The sequence below is a fragment of the Mauremys mutica genome, chromosome 12 (genome assembly GCF_020497125.1).
Source record: "Mauremys mutica isolate MM-2020 ecotype Southern chromosome 12, ASM2049712v1, whole genome shotgun sequence".
NCBI lineage: Eukaryota > Metazoa > Chordata > Testudines > Geoemydidae > Mauremys > Mauremys mutica.
Window position 1 is genome coordinate 60,060,574 of NC_059083.1, and position 16,813 is coordinate 60,077,386.

Below are 16,813 nucleotides of genomic sequence, written 5' to 3' on the forward strand. Positions count from 1 at the left end.
AGTTTTGGCAGGAGCTGCAGCTCCTGCTATAATAAATTTATAGTATGTGCATGTATTCTGTTATACTGATTAAAAAAAAACCAAACAAACTTTCAGCTTTTCACAAACATTAAAATTTCAAAACAGGGCATTTGTTTGGGCAGCACAAAATTCTGTTTTGCTGAAGAAAAAGGATGTGGGCAGTACCAGTCAAAGGAAATCAGGAATGCTGGAATGCACTATCTTGGCAAGGCTCCAGACACAAACATTAAAGCAGAGCTGTGACAGAAGTTTGTTATACAAAAGTCTCCTTCAGGACACTAATTGTGGAGCCTGAACGCTTCCAGATGCTTACAAGGCTTCAGCCAGCAGTATAGCGAATTACTAAATGATAAACTATCCAATAATGTAGCACTCAGGTTCCTGGCACAGAATTAGTTGGAAACTGTATTATGTTTCAAATAGCAAGCTTGCCAATAAAGAGGTACTATCTAAACAATCTGTGACCAAGTACAGAGTTCATTATATCATTATCCCAGAGTGTGGGAGTTCATATTTTGATAGTGCACTTCTTGTCGGGTGTCAGAAGATACCAACTTACCATAGTTTCTTCTTAAACCTATGAAGTTTACAGAATCCCTCTCATCACTGTCTGTTGTCCTCAAGTATATAAAGCTGAGACTGTATAACTTTTCAATACAATTACCTTTGGCAATATCTAAACTTCAGACTCTTACCAAAAAAAAAAAAAAAAAAAAAATATATCCACTGGTTCTGGTGGGAGCCCTAATGCAAGCTTCTGTGACCAAGCTTTTTTCAAAAGCCACAGTCAATTTTTTCAGCAGATTTAATTAAATATGGGGATAAAAATGCAAGAAACTAGAGTCCTGTGAACCAGTAGGGAATCTTACAAAAATATTCCCTACCATAGACATAGCCAGAGACTGAAAAAGTTATAACTCAAGATTTTAGTATGTTTTATTGGTAACCAAAACTTCTTAAGTGTCAACTGGTTTGAACATTGCAACACAAAGGGTGGAATCCAGGCGCCTGCCTCCACATACATTTTAAATACCATTTTATAAAACGTGCTATAAAGAGCCTTAGTTGAATTTGAAGATTTATAATATATTAAACGAACTGGCTTGAGTAATCAGAAAATCTGCTGACAAAAAACTCAACATTTATCCCCAACTCTTCAATAAAAGGTGTCAAATGATTGGCCCCTTTAAGAGGGAGTGGGATCCAGTGCATGTGGACTGATTACCTGCTGCCCAACTGGGCTTAAGGGAAAGCACCTGGGTTTATGAAATGGGAAAGCTCCAGGTAGCTGTTGGCAGATGTCTGCAGACATTTCAGGGATTAAAAAGGATCCTGAAAGGCCCTGAGTAAGCAGAGGGAATGCCTGTGGAGATTCAGAAACTCTTGTTTGGAGTTTGGCAGAAAGTAGAAAGACAGACCCTCAGGGAGGTGGGGCTGAACCCAGATGAAACTGTGAGGAAGACTGCTGGTTTGAATTCTATTTTGAAAGACTAAGACTTAATAAATTGGACCCCAGAAGCAGCATGTTTTGACTATCTGGACTGTGTTGACTCTAAAGGATGCTAAGTGAAGGGGAAACTGAGGCAGGCCTCAGCAGCAGCATGCTGGCCAGAAGTGGGTGCTACAGGGCAGGCATGCTCTTTGACAAGGTGTGAGATGTTTCAGATGTGTCTTTTCAATGTTGAGGTAGTTTCCATTCTGCTAGCTACTATGCAAACAAGTAAAACAAAGTTCTATGGTTAAGAGGCACACCCTGCCATTTACTTTGCCACAGCAGTTGCCTTTTAAGCATAAAAGGCTTTTCTGTCACTAAAGTAGAATGTTGATCCAGGTACTGCTACAAAGGGTTAGACCACCTCTCCAAATGATACTGTAACTTATCCAATGTGGTATTTTCCCTTCTCCAAACTTACACTAGTTGCAACAGTCAAGATCACTATATAGTGATCTTTCAGGTTCCTACCATACTCATTCGGTTACAGAAACCCCTCCTCCTTGTGCTGCCTTTCCTTGAGAGTGGATATGATTTTGGCTGATCTTATGAGCCTCAGCCTGAAGGAACTTCAGAAGACTTCCTACAGGTTTTCTAACTGCTCATTTTCTTCAAGAGATATTTATGCTTGCTTCAGACACTGTTCAAGTTCTCTGCACCAGCAGGTGGGATCCTCAGCCCAGTAACTGCTGTAAAGATTCCCCCCCCCACCTTTTTCATTTTAGTTCCCTTAAAACACCACATCAGTAGACTACACTAATACTTCAAATATTCTGCCTTCAAATATTGCCACCACCTACACTGGGCACCGGAGACAAATTAAAGGGCTTGTCAACACTAGAAAATTGCACTGGTGGAACTTAAATTTTTAAACTGTCAAACTCTTTCTGGTTTAAATGTGTGGACATTCTTACTTTGTTAAAAATAAAAATAAAGTGACTTGCTTATGTTAGTTAACTCTGTTCTTAACTGACTTAAGCTAAATTGAAATAAACATGTCAACACTGCCTTTTACACTAAATTTAACTATAGCTGTTTAAATTCATGCCTCAAGTTATAACAGCACTATTTTGTCATGTAGACAAGCCCCAAGTTACCTAGCAGATATTTTGAGGCCTAGCTTCTCCAGTCTGATGTTATCCATTGTCCTAACTCTTAGTTTAGTCAAGAGCAGCCTCTACTCCTTACCGGTGTCTGAATACTCAATTATTTTAACCTATCTGGTTGCTGAACTGCTTGATGAACTAAACTCGCCAACCAAAGTTGCTCTCAATCCTTCCTTCACTTAAAGTACCCTCTCCACATCACACAGAATATGTTTATCCTGCAATTATCTCTGCCCTCAATCAGAATGGGCCATTAAAATCCATAAGGCTTGCAGAAGCAGTTATACAGAGGGGATGCTAAGAGCCAGTTGTACAACTCCATACATAACTAGATATGTCTAAAAAAGTAGGACTATGTATTCTACATCCACTCCAATATCAGGAACAATCAGACTACACAGAGGATTCCACTCTAGTTTACGGATACTAGTTTCTTCTTTGGTAGAAGCTACCAGTAGTCAGTTATGAGGAATTATCTGCTTTGCCACTGCATGCAGAATCATGCTCATTCACAATATCTTCCCCTACTTCATAACACTTATTATTTCTCCTTCTTCATCTACCCTTAACATTCTGATCCAAGTCAGATCCTTAAAGCTACCTGCCACCTTTGCCTCCCTCTCTCCCCATCTCCTCAAATCGGATCTTTTTACATTTCCGCTTTCAATAAACTTTTCCTCTAACATCTTCTGGCCTAAAATACTACATAGCATTCTGAGCAAAGGACAAAGTCTAACTTCTTAGGCATGGTAAGAAACATGTTCTAACCATTAATCTTTACACTTATTATTCAGATATCAAACCCCACCCCACACCCAAAGGAAAACATTCACTTTACTGTTAAGAACAAACAAAACAAAAACACACAGAACAGTAACAAAATCCATGAGAAACACTATTTTGAAGGCCCCTCCCACCCCCCAACATAATTCTTGTCAGAAGCTACATGTTACCAAATGCTGTGACTTGAGGACAACTAGACACTCGATAAGCAGGCTCTATTTCTAGGGTGGCATCTTGAAGAGATGTGCAGGGACTGAGAGGCACACTACTGTTTAAGGGCTCAAGAATGTGTGCGCGTGTGCGAGCAAGCCATACTGCAAGGGTAGGGCAGTATTCTGGAGCTTGGAGGAGTTCCAAACAAGAAACTTGTTCAAATCAGAAATCCTTTCGGAAGATTCCCCAACCTATCTGTACAGTACCCACCAAGAATAATACTCTTCCTCGTAAGCATAAACAGGTCCTAGAGAACCATCAAATGGAGAAGCAGGACAGGCACAAGATCAACTATTTGCAGCAAAGAAAATGAGGATACAAGAGTGACAGGCAACCCATTTGATCTAAAACTGCAGAACCAGATAGTTAGCAAACACTGAAAGGGAGCTAAGGGCCTTTGAAAGGTCTCCATGGTGCCACACCATAGGGGACCACACCAAAGGATCAGAAGGACCATTAAGAGCACGTCCCTGGATAAGGAAATGCAGCAGAGTCCCTGGAAGAGTAAAGAAAGTGGGAAAAATCCATCCCCAAAGTACAGGTGAGGAAGAGGTTAACCCCACCAAACAGAAAAGACAAGACATTTACTATAAAATGGGAAACCATTTGGCTGGAAGAGAAGCCCCAAACCTGTTCTCACCTGAGGATAAAGCTAAAGAATAGCCAGATGGCCCAGATTCCTAGAAGGCTGTACTCACAGCTAGGTGGGATAAGGTGAAAGAGGATTTGACTCCTAAAATCTAGTAATGGTACTTTCATGGACAGGGAAGTCTGAGTATAGAAATCCAGCTCTTGAGGAGTTTGAGTTAGTCAACATATCTGGCTAGATTAGAGTTTCAGCTACACCCACATTTTAAGCAAATGCCACAGAAGAAACTGTGCAGCTGGTATCAATTCTGGGAGGAGATGACAAAGCTATTTCTCCTCTGAAGTGTGGAATACCAAAAGGAAGTTCTGTAGTCAAGCAATTTCTTTAAAAGCAGAGGTGAGGGAGAAGAGTGCAGGAGCTTGCTAGTCAGCAGATCAGGTCCAGGGATCCTCAGCTCCTGCTGCTCTTTTCTGCTGATCTGGGTGCTCCATTCTTATCTGGGGGGCTGCCTCACAATTCCCACACACACCCCCATACACACACATTCTCTCTCTCAACTCCTAGCATTCTTAGCTATGCCAGCATAACTAACATATGCCAGGCTTCAGAGAGCAAATGCAGCTCATCTTACATCGTTGAAAGCAATTCCCTTTTCCCAAATGAAACTATCAGAATTCCTTGCTCTCTTATCAGCACCTCTCCCACTCCATAGGCATGCTTTTTACAGTCTCTCCTCAGTTTTTAGGAAGATACAAAAATAAAAGTTCTCTATCAACCCGTACTGTATTCTCCATCGTCCAGCAGACAGTCCACTGAGGAAGAGAAAACCTTTAACAATGATTAGTGGCCACTTTTCAAAGTCTTAACCTTTCATACACCATCTTGGCTCCCCCAAGCAAACTATTTATTAGCAAAGGCCCAGACCCTCTGTACAACTTCCTACAAAGGAAGCAAAATAGACTGGAGCTGGTTATATGTACCTACTCCAATTGACAGCTCTTTATCCCCTACTTCCTGTGAGCGTATCCATAAAATTACACACTGACAAGTTTGTTTAAAATGACAGATGCGTCTCATGCGCTTGTATGAAGTATGACATGAAGTCTGGTTTTTGAAACTGTCCAATTTGACCACAAAAAGAACATTCATTTTGAGCTCAGAGCAGCCCCTTCTCCTCCATAACTATAAATGCATCTTGTGTCTTCTTGGCATGCCTCTGAACTTTGGTATCCAGCTAATCTGACCAACTGAGGTTTGGCTCTTCCTCTACACCAGAACTGTACCTCTGAGTTCTACAAGGTCCAGTTCTTGAGCTTCTCCTATCCACGACTGGCATTTGCTCCTGTTTATGCCAATATTCCAGTAAATACTCAATGCTTGAGCAAGCATACTTATGTTTGACTCAATCTACTTCAGTTAAGAGATTAACACAAAAATACTGCTCTTGGGCAAGCAGAGCATCCCTCAAGCAAGGCTCCCTTCTTAACTCAGGCCTTCAGGCCACCCCTATGAAACTGCAGTATCATCTTGATCCCAACTCTTCTCTCCAAATTGAAAGAAGTTATTGTACCAGCATCTTACTAGAATTTATTATTATTATTATTATTATTGTGGCTTCTAAAGTCTTGATAGCGAAGTCCAGTTGTGACAGTCTAATTGCAGCCCAAATTCACAGTCCATTCTGGTCAATTTCACAGTCATAGGCTTTAAAAAAAAATCATAAATTTCATTGTTTCAGCTATTAAAATCTGAAATGTCAGGTGTTGTAATTGTAGGGGTCCTGACCCAAAGAGGACTTGTGGGGCTGGGGGAAGAGGGGATCACAAGGTTATGGGGGGGGAAGGGGGCGGTGGTCCGGCTACCCTTACTTTTGCACTGCTGCTGATGGTGGTAGGAGCCCAGTTCTGAAGGCAAAGCCGCTGCCAGCAGCAGCAGCACATAAGTAAGGATGGCATGGTATATGGTATTGCCACCCTTACTTCTAGGCTGCTGCATGCAGAGCTGGGTCCTCAGTCAGCAGCCACCTCTCTCTGGCCACGCAGCTCTGAAGGCAGCAGCACAAAAAGTAAGGGTGGCAATACTATGACCCCCTTAAAATAATCTTGCGACCTTCCCGCAACTCCCTTTTGGGTCAGGGCTCCCAGTTTGGGAAATGCTGGTCTCCCCTGTGACATCTATATAGTAGTGGATAAAAGCACACAAGAGACCAGATCTCATGGTCAGAGACTCATTTTCATGTCTGTAAATTTTGTAGGGCCCTAGCTATAGTATTATGGTCACCACTTTTACAAGACTATGATAAATTTTGTATCAAGTATGCCATGTGAAAGATCATTTGAAAACTCAGTCTGCTGAATATTGTGGTCCTAGTAAAATGTGTGCAGCAACACTATGAGAAGTTATTAGATTATACTATGTATCACTATTTAGAACATGCTCCAAAGTTAAGACAAGCAAGTCTAAACCAGTTTTTCTGAGACAAAGATGCACTAGCACCACAACCAGTATTAAAGAGCAATCACCAGCTTATGCAGCCATTTTTCAGCAATGGGAAGGTATAAACAAAAAGGTACATCACATCACAGGAACATTTTAAACCTCACATCCACAACAGACTATGTGTCACCATGACTCAGCAAGGATGTTTCTAGCATAAGAAATTAAGTTAAAGGGGGAGCAAGACACTTGACTTCACCTCTTCTCCTCCCATCTCTCTGCTCATGACATCAACAAACACCTGAAGGACTCTGAACTGTGGAGTGGGGTGGCCCCTGACTGAAAGGAAATCCAGCCTATGGTAAAAGATGCTTGCTTTAAATCTTATTAGCTTGTTAAAGTTTAGGAATTAGAAAGATAAAAATATAAGCTATTTCTTTTGTAACCAATTCTAACTTTTATGCCTTATCACTCAGATTCACTTAAAATACATCTTTCTGTAGTTAATAAGCTTATTTTATTGTTTTATGAAATCCAGTGTGTGTTCAGATTGAAGTGTTTGGGAAACTCCACTTAAGACAGCAAGGTTGGTGCATAATCATTTTCCTTCGTTGAAATGATGGACTTACTATTAGTTTGTACTATCCAGAAGGGTACCGTGCAGTACAAGACACGCATTTCTGGGGTCCCGGCTGGGACTAAGAACTTGCAGGTGTCACCCCCATATGCATGTATTCAGCTGGGAGTGATTTTAGATGCTAGTGCCTGTGTATGAGCAGGACCGGAGTGGTGGCTGTTCACAGCAAAAGCAGTGTAAAAAGCACTCCAGGCTAGAGAGTTAAGGGGACACCACTGTTCAACAGCCCAGGTTGTACCCTGGGCATAATCACACCAGTTTTAGAGTCAGCATCAATGGTTAGATTAGATTATTGAAAAGACAAGAAAGCACTTTTTTTGGATGTAGATGAAGCATAGGTATAGCAACCACAAACAAGTTACATATGATTTTGTTTAATAGTTGGGTTTACATAGAGAAGTGTTATTTTTAATTCAGTGGACAATTACAGTGTTTCACATCACTGCAACATCTATTTAAACAAGAAAGTGACAAGTTCTCAGCTTTATCCTCATAAGCACCTCATATCTATATTTGAGGTCTGAATACTCACACTAGAGTTTGCTTTGACATTTAAATGATACTGTGGACAGACAATACATAAACTAAGCATTTAGTTCTCAAACTTGTCTACACTCAGTTTTATTTTTTCCATCCTAATCCTAAGCATCTAACTAAAGTGAGGCATTCCAAGAGTAAATTTCACTGAGCTATTTTTCTTAAGGGTCTTCCTTCCACTAAAACCACCAGTCTTCAGTATAGACAATTTACAAATGAATACAAGCAAATAGTGTGAGTGAGCCACTAAATAAAGAAATATATCAACATATTAGCAATGGCTAGACTGAGGAAAAAAACCTCTCTCTTTAAGCATTCATAGTAACTGGGTAGACGTGATATATGCCATCATGTGCCAGCAATGCCCCTCTGCCATGTACATTGGCCAAACCGGACAGTCTCTACGCAAAAGAATAAATGGACACAAATCTGACATCAGGAATCATAACATTCAAAAACCAGTGGGAGAACACTTCAACCTCTCTAACCACTCAGTGACAGACTTGAAGGTGGCAATTTTGCAACAAAAAAACTTCAAAAACAGACTCCAAAGAGAAACTGCTGAACTCGAATTAATATGCAAATTAGATACAATTAACGCTGGCCTAAACAAAGACTGGGAATGGTTGGGTCATTACGCTAATTGAATCTATTTCCCTATGTTAAGTTCTCCTCACACCTTCTATTGGCCATCTTAATTATCACTTCAAAGTTTTTTTTCCTCCTGCTGATAAGAGCTCATCTCAATTGATTAGACTTTTCCTGTTATGCATACTTCCACGTTTTCATGTTCTCTGTATGTATAAATATCTCCTGTCTGTGTGTTCCATTCTATGCATCCGAAGAAGTGAGCTGTAGCTCACGAAAGCTCATGCTACAATAAATTTGTTAGTCTTTAAGGTGCCACAAGTACTCCTGCCTGTTCTTTTTGGGTAGACAATATGTCCTATAGCTAACCTACTCAATGCACACCCAAGAATTTGAAGAGATTGAGTTTAATTCTTTGGAACAAATGTTTACCATACTGAGTCAAATATTTAGGCAGATGTTACCATTTCTTTTAAGACAAAGAACCTAGTTGTAGATGTTGATGATACACAGTCCCTTGCTGAGTCAGAGTAATTCATTTGCCAAGAGAGATGGCAAGGAGCCACTCTTACTGTACTGCGACAGACCTTCAATCAACATTGATCCTGTTTTATTTCATCAAGAGGCAGCAATAGCTTTGCAATTTCTAATTCCAGAGGAAGATGGTGATAAGTTAAATGTTTCATTTTCTATTTCCAACGCATTGAGAAAAGAACTTTATCTATTGGTTTATTTTAAGCACAGAATACATTCTTTCCTGGCTCACTATGTTGATACAAGATTCCAAAAAAAGAAGTTACAAATTCCCACCACTTTCCAATTATATTATTTAAAGATATGATAACCTCTCATTACCTTCTTTAATGTACAGCTAGCTAAGTTAAAGCAAGTTCTGCTCATTCATGTACTATATTAAACAATGGCAATTTGTTGACATTAAGATTATAAAATCTTTCTAGTCAGTTCAAACTAGCCAGTTGATGCTGTCCACTTGTCAGTTAAGCATGTCCAAGGCAAATGCTTTAACTAGATAGTATGAGCTAAACATCAAGATGGCCATTTGACATTCTATCGTTAAGTGGCCCTTAATTATAGCTAGCTAATGCTTACAGCACTATTTTAATTATTGTATACAAAATATATACAAAAATTATTCTTTGTACTATGGTAGCACTTGCTAATCAATACAGAAAGTAGCTAAGAGTCCCTGTCCCAAGCATTCTGTACTCAGACAGGAAAAAGGTTACACCTTAGGTTTTCTATACCCACCTCCTCCTTTTCATTTTTTAAACAAATGAAGCAGCTGATTAATTCACTCTAAATTAGCAGCCATATTAATTTTCCCATAGAGGAGAATTTAATGGCTAATACTTACATAGATGAGTCCAGAGTAGTATCGGTCCTTCAAATTATGCAATACAGAGGCTTCATTTAAGCAGGTTAATTCCGCCATATCTTCCACTTTAGAGAACTTAGGGGGATTCATCTTCTGAATATCATCTTTGTTGACCATTGCTTTCTTTCCATTCTCTGCCAGTTCAACCAACACTTCATCTCCTCTTTCCTCCTTGATGCTGGCTGCCTCAAAGCCATGGCGCTCAGAAGGAATCCATACCAGTTTTTTAGCAGTCCAGTCAGCCTGGGTAGCAGGGTTGTAGATTACAGCCCTATCCACAAAGAGATACCTCTCTGGATCTTCCTGTCCAGACCTCTGCGCCATTGTAAATAGAGGTGTCCACTAGCATTCACCTTGTTAGATGGAGAAAAGGTATGTCAGTCACTGGCACTGTACACAGTTTGCAATAATTTCATAGCTAAACCATTTAACATATAAAAAGTAGCTAATCAGCATATTAAATTGGATACCTACTAGGGATACTACCTATATAAAAGAATCCTGATGCTACTTATGTTGGTAGTTTAAACAAGGGCATACCCTGTCTAAAAGGTACTGCTGTATACAAGTTAAAAATCGCCTTCATAAATAGAGCAGTAGGGAGACACATTTATATAGGATGGGAATAGTGCAGGGATCTCTTTCTACTGTACATACCAAGATTGAAAAGCAAGGATGATGATAATAATAATAATACCTAGTTTTTGTATAATACTTTTTACCAGTAGATCTGAAAACACTTTACATTCTTTAGTGTATGTGTCTTCACAACAGCCCTATGATGTACACTGCTGTGCAAAAACAGTGAAGTATAAAGGAAACACCAAATTTAATACAGGTTTGCCCAGAGGTACTGTAAAGAGTACTGAAATAGTAGTCAAAGGAAAGCACCACTTTATTTTTTCTGTGCAGCACATAGCTGGTTCTCATTAAGTCATGCAAACAAAACTGAGCAGTGAGATCAGGTAAGATAGACTAAAAACCACGGATTACAAAGAGAGTTTTCCTTCAGAGATAAGAACTTTATATGTTTTGGGGTTTTACACATTATATAGCCACTCACTGTATTCTTTCTGAAAGCATATCAGATTAATCATGGTTTTACTTTCCATCAATTCCAGCTGCAAACAGTAAGTGCTATTATGTTTTAAATACTTCCAATACACAGGTTTTACGATACAACGTGTTTAAGTATAAAATGTAATTAAGAAATTGATTCAATTTTTATCAATTCTCATACAACTGATAGAAGACAAAAATACCAAAATGTCTCAAATATTTCATTTGGTTCCCATCTCTCATCCATTAGACTAGTAAATGTGACCAACAGCCGCAAGGACAGTTGCATCTATTTGATTAAGAACTCCCAAAATGTCCAGTTTGGTTATCTTTAAGCACTTGGGAGTAGGGAGGTTGGCTTTTCCTGATCCTTTAAAAAAAGAGAAATCTGAATTTTCACTACATACTAAGTGTTTGGGTCACTATATATCTTGTTTTATTCATCAGAACTATTTCATGGTAAATTTAGAACCATTTTCCAAGCATTTAGAACATTAATCCATTGAGAAATCTGTAGTTTGGCAATCTAAACATTTGAAAAATCATGTGTTTGAAGCTAACTGTGTATTCACCACTTTTTATACTATAGTATGCATTCAGATGGAAGTCTTACAACTCATCCACCCTCAAGTGAGCATTCAATTAAGTACTTAAGTACAATACTAATGTCTACATCTACAGCATGTCAGTTTGATAAATTGTTCAACACAACTAATGCAAAGCAAGCATGAGGTCATTCAATCCACCAGAGGGCTGTGAAGTAATCTGCTTCATTTACTACAGAATGACTTAATTCTGCATCATCAGATCAAGAATTGACTACAGCAATAGCAGCTGAATTTATTGGAAGAAGCTTCTGAGAGAAAAATCCATGAAGAAGAAAAGAAGAGTTAGAGGTGACTCCAAATGACTGCAGGAGCTCCATCTGATTCTTTACCTCAGCTAGGAATAACAAGTTACTAAACCATTCAGAGTGCTAGTTACTTGCAGAGCCTTCCATCCAAATCCAAAAAGCTAGTCATCTTTGTAATTCTAGATTATGACTTGATGCTGCAGGTATCTTCATATTATAAAACCTAGCTTCCATCCAGTGTGAGGCACTCTCTCTCTCTGTCAAGAAGTCTGACTGGCAAATTGCCTTCCATACAAATGTATCATTTATAATCTGAATTATTATGTTTCACATGCTTGTTTTTTAGTGAAAATTTGAGTGGTTCTGGAACTCTATTACCTAATCAAATTAATACAATAACAAAGATTGTTTATTAGTAAAATTAAGGGCTAGAAGTTAAAGCATTAGATTTACTCCCAAAGAGTATATGAACTAGTTCATACTAAGAATCAAATCTGTGTATTACATATTAAGAGTACAGACCATTAATGGTCATTTTTCATTTTCTGTCCTCAATGCAAAGATGTGACCCCAGTTACTCAGGACAATGCCAGGTTGCCACAACAAGGATACCCCTACCGAAGCCAGATATATTGTGCTTTGCCTTAATGAGGGCTTTTTGCTAGACAGTATTATTTAGGGGGAAGATAAATTAAAATCCACATTCATAATTATACCATTTCACCATGCAGAACTCCAGCTCTCACAATGAAGATGCTAGTACATAATCTCACGCAAATTACAGTTCTAAACAAAAGGTTAACAAAATAAAAGTGAGGAGCACCAGCAGAGGTGGGGAGTGTCATCATTCAGTGGAGCCCTGGCATTTCCAAGGACAGGAATTCATTCACTACCTAGATACACATTATTTTTCATAAAATATAATGCTAAAGCCAGCAAGAGTCAATTTCACAGTTCAAGCTACTTTTCTGATTTAAGCGTTAATCAAACAATGGCTTCAGAATGAAGTGATAAGGCAGCAGGCTGCAGTTTTTAACTAGCCCGGATACTAAAGGACAAAAGAGCAAGCTTCAGACTTGGACCATTTTCTTTGGGGTTGCGGACAAAACACTCCACCCACTTTATGGCCTCGCACTTTCACAGCATTGCCTCTTGCCAATCACTTGGTGTTTGGATACCATTTAACAGCACTAAGGCCCGCTGGCCGCTTCCCCCACCCCCCTCATCCATGCCCCCCCCCAAAAAAAGAGGGAGGAACATGATCTAAGACACTGGTGCATCACAACGCAAGCATCTGGCCCCACCCGCAGAACGGGCCCCCACCCCACCCCCAAAAGGGCCGCCTCAGCCTCAGATCAGACGCTGCCACCACCGCAGCCCTCTCCTTTCAGCAGCGACTCCCCCCATGCCTCTGGCAGGCTGGCAAGCCACTAGTCAAGGCTGCAGAAGGGAGGAGATGGGGAAAATGGCCACCTTTGTGTGATCGATACAGACAGGAGCCTCAGCACAGCGCTCAGGAGGAGGAGCCGGGGGGGTGGGGAGACGAGACACCCGCACGGGGGTGCAGCCCCCCGCCCCCCAAACAGGGGCCGGTGAAGGGGGAGGCTGTAACCCAAGGCAGCTCCGCGCCGGCCAAAGTGGGCTGCAAGGAGCAGGCAGGGTCTTTGTCTCGCGTGCCACCGCCGCCCTCCGCCCTGCCGCCCCCTCCCCACAGCGAGCCCAGGCTCAGCCGCACACCCACCCCGCAGGCGGGAAAGCGCCGGGAGGCCGCACCCGCCACAGAGCCGGGCGGGCAGGGGGCTCCCCGCTCTCCACACACACCCTCCTCCAAAGCCGGGGGGGCTCCACGCCCCCCGCCCCTACACCCGGCGTAGCTCGGGGCTGCACCCCGCCTCCCACACCGAGGGGAGGGGGGCACAGACACCCCCACACGGGGGCCGCACCCCCTCGCCCTACTCCGCCAAGCCCCGGACAATGAGGGGACGGGCAGTCCGACCCCCAGCCCCGCTAACCGAAGCCCCCGGGCATGGCCCCTCACCTGCAGGCGCTCCGTATCCCCGGAGCTGGAGCCTCCCGCCCGGCTCCTCGGCACACTCCCCCACTGCACCCCCTCCTCGGGGCTCCTTTAGCGCCACCGCGCGACCCCCTCCCGCTACCCCCCGAACAAGGCCCGCCCACCAGCTCTACAGCATCACCCATTGGCTATCTCTCATGTCCATCCAAGGAAGCACGTACGGCCATTGGCTCGCTTCGCAACCCATCTCCGAAAGGCCATAGCAACCTCCACAAGCTACCATCCAAATCCCGCCTCCTCCCTGGCCCCGCCCCACTGTTCTACCTGCCTATCAAGGCAAAACTCCACACCCAATGGTGGGCTTCACGCCTATCAGCCACATCGGTGGGCCGCAGAGATCCACCTAGGCCGCGCCAGCAGGGTAGGGTGCGCTGGTCTCCTGGGCAAAAAGCTTCAGAGCCGTGTGGGATGGCACGTGGGAGGGGCTGCAATGCCTGAGTGCTCCTGCTACCGTGAGCTGGGGCAGGGGGCTGAGCGCTGTCTGTCTACGGGGGGGGGCATTAGAAAAACCCCCATCCCCGCCCCCTGCAGGGAACTGCAGGCAACACCGCTTATCCCCGCCCTCTGCAGGGAACTGCGGGGAACATCCCCAATCCTTTCCTCCCCCCCATCCCCACCCCCTGCAGGGAACTGCAACACCGCTTATCCCCGCCCTCTGCAGGGAACATCCCCAATTCCCCCCTTCCCCGGCGCGCAGGGGACTGCACGGAGCATGCCCTATCCCCGCCCCTGCAGGGAACTGCATGGAACATCCCCAATCCCCCCACCCTCCGCAAGGAACTTCCCCTATCGCTGCCGGTGCAGGGAACTGCATGGAACACCTCCATCCCCGCCCCCTGCAGGGAACTACATGGAACACTCCCCCTCCACTCCCCCTGCAGAGACCTGCGTGGAACATCCCCTATCCCCACCCCCTCAGGGAACTGCATAGAACACCTCCCCCCACCCCCGGCCCTTTCCCTACCCACTGCAGGGAACATTCCCAAATCCCCCCACCCCCACCCCCAGGGAACTGCATGGAACATCCCCTATCCCCACCCTCTGCAGGGAACTTCATGGAAAACCTCCAATCTCCCCCCACCTCTGCAAGGAATTGCATAGAACACCCCCCATCCCCACCCCATGCAGGGCACTGCATGCAACACCGCCACTCCCTTCATGGAACTGCAAGCAACACTCCCCATCCCCGCCCCCTCCAAGGAACTGCATGCAATACCCTCTATCTTCATTCTGTGCAGCGAACCTTATGCCATAACCCCTATCCTCACCCCCTTGCAGGGAGCTGCATGCTCTACCCATACTATCCCCGCTCCCTGCAATTACCAGCATACTGTTGCTCCCCCACCAAGGAATTGCATGCAACACCCTCTTCTATCCTCCCCACCCCACACGGCATAGAACTGCATGCATGAAACCACCACTAGTATATTCATACACAGTCACATCCTGCATGGTAAGTGTGTGCAATGTCCCCAACTTCTCATGTAAATGTATTCAACTTAATCCACTGTGAAAGAGATCCATTTGTGATTCACAACTCTGTGTCAGCAACTCTTATCAGGCCTGACAGACTTACTACACATCACACACTGGTGTCATGATATTTAAAAGATGACTAGTAATGTATCATTTGAAATTGGTCATTGCTGTCACTGTGAAATGTTTATAAGAACTCTGTAGATAAAATTATAGATATGCTGATATTATGTCCTGGAGACTATAAACAGATAAAGGGGAAAGAAAATATGATGGCAACAGGAAAGAAGGAAACAGATTAGTTTGCATTTTAGCAAACGCCAGAAGGCAAAGAAACCAGCATGGAACTTCCTTCACCACCAGACTCCATGTCGCCTTCCTCAGAGCTTGAATGAACTTCACTTTGGGCAGTAACCTTCCACAAAATCCATGTCAAAAGTTCACTGGACTAGAAAAGAGAGGGGCAAATAACCCCAAGTTACCTTTCACCAAGAGGACAAAGGAATCCAAACTTTGGACTTCGTGGGAGCTCCAGACAAGAAGAGTGGTCAACTCTCTTGCTGGAAGGTAGATTGGTAAGGAGACTAACTTAAACAAAGGCTGTAGCTTGTTTTGTTAAGTCAGCCTCTAGGAAGCATTTTTCACTTTTATTTGCTTGTAACCATTTCTAACTCCATCCTTTGTACTTCAATTCATTTAAAATCTCCTTCTGTTAATAAACTTGTTTTACTTTTACTCTAAACCAACCCAGTGATGTGTTTGATTTAAAGTGAATGGTAACTCCAGTTAATATGGCAAGCTTCTGGGTAGCTTTAAAGGAACAAACTAACCATATTATCTCTCTGAATGGTCCAAGAGGGGGCTGGACATTGCAGAGCAGACAGTTTGGGGAAAATTTGGGACTGGGGGGCATTGGGGTCACCTTGCTAGATGTGACCAAGGTTGGTGGATGCCAGAGTGTGGTAGTGGTGTTACATACAGGCTGGTGGAATCAGAATTGCTGAGTCAGAGCTGCTTCGCACACAGACACTCCGTGCATGCTTGTATGCTGATTGGACATGTCCAGCCTAGAGACATACAGCAGCAGAGCATTTTGACGCACTCAGCATTACTAGGCAGGTGGTGGCAGGACCTCTCACTGGTCTGGATTGCACCCCAAAATGTGACACCCTCCCCCATTAAGGTGAATGCAACCTCCACCACCTCAATTCATTTATACATTTGTACCTCTCTAACACTCTAACTCAACACTGCAACTGGTCAAATATTGTGCCCATGTTGATCAACATGGGTACCATTTGGCCTTGTGCAGTAGAGATCTGGATTGGGGAAGAAGGATTTATTTTACAGATTGATATCACCTTTATTCTGCCGGTTGCAATAGATTCATAGCCAGAAAGCACTATGGTGATCATCTAGTCTGACCTCCTGCATAACGCAGGCCATAGAACTTCCCCAAAATTATTCCTTTAGAATTACAGCATAAATATTGAAAAACATTCACAATTGACTTAAAATCGCCAGATTATGTTCCCTGCTCTGTTTTACCCACA

At 43.0% G+C, this 16,813-nt stretch overlaps 1 protein-coding gene across 3 annotated transcripts in view; it reads right to left on the reverse strand.

Annotated features, from left to right (window-relative positions):
• Window positions 1-13,828, reverse strand: part of MYH10 (myosin heavy chain 10) — a 142,241-nt gene extending 128,413 nt beyond the window's left edge. For all 3 annotated transcript variants that reach the window (XM_044981950.1, XM_044981949.1, XM_044981948.1), the window contains exons 1-2: window positions 13,749-13,828; window positions 9,778-10,151 (exon numbers count right to left, since the gene is read on the reverse strand). In XM_044981950.1, the coding sequence (XP_044837885.1) occupies window positions 9,778-10,122 (345 nt within the window). In that variant the 5' untranslated portion in view covers window positions 10,123-10,151; window positions 13,749-13,828. The remainder of the gene's footprint in view (window positions 1-9,777; window positions 10,152-13,748) is intronic.
• Window positions 13,829-16,813: the final 2,985 nt, after the last annotated feature.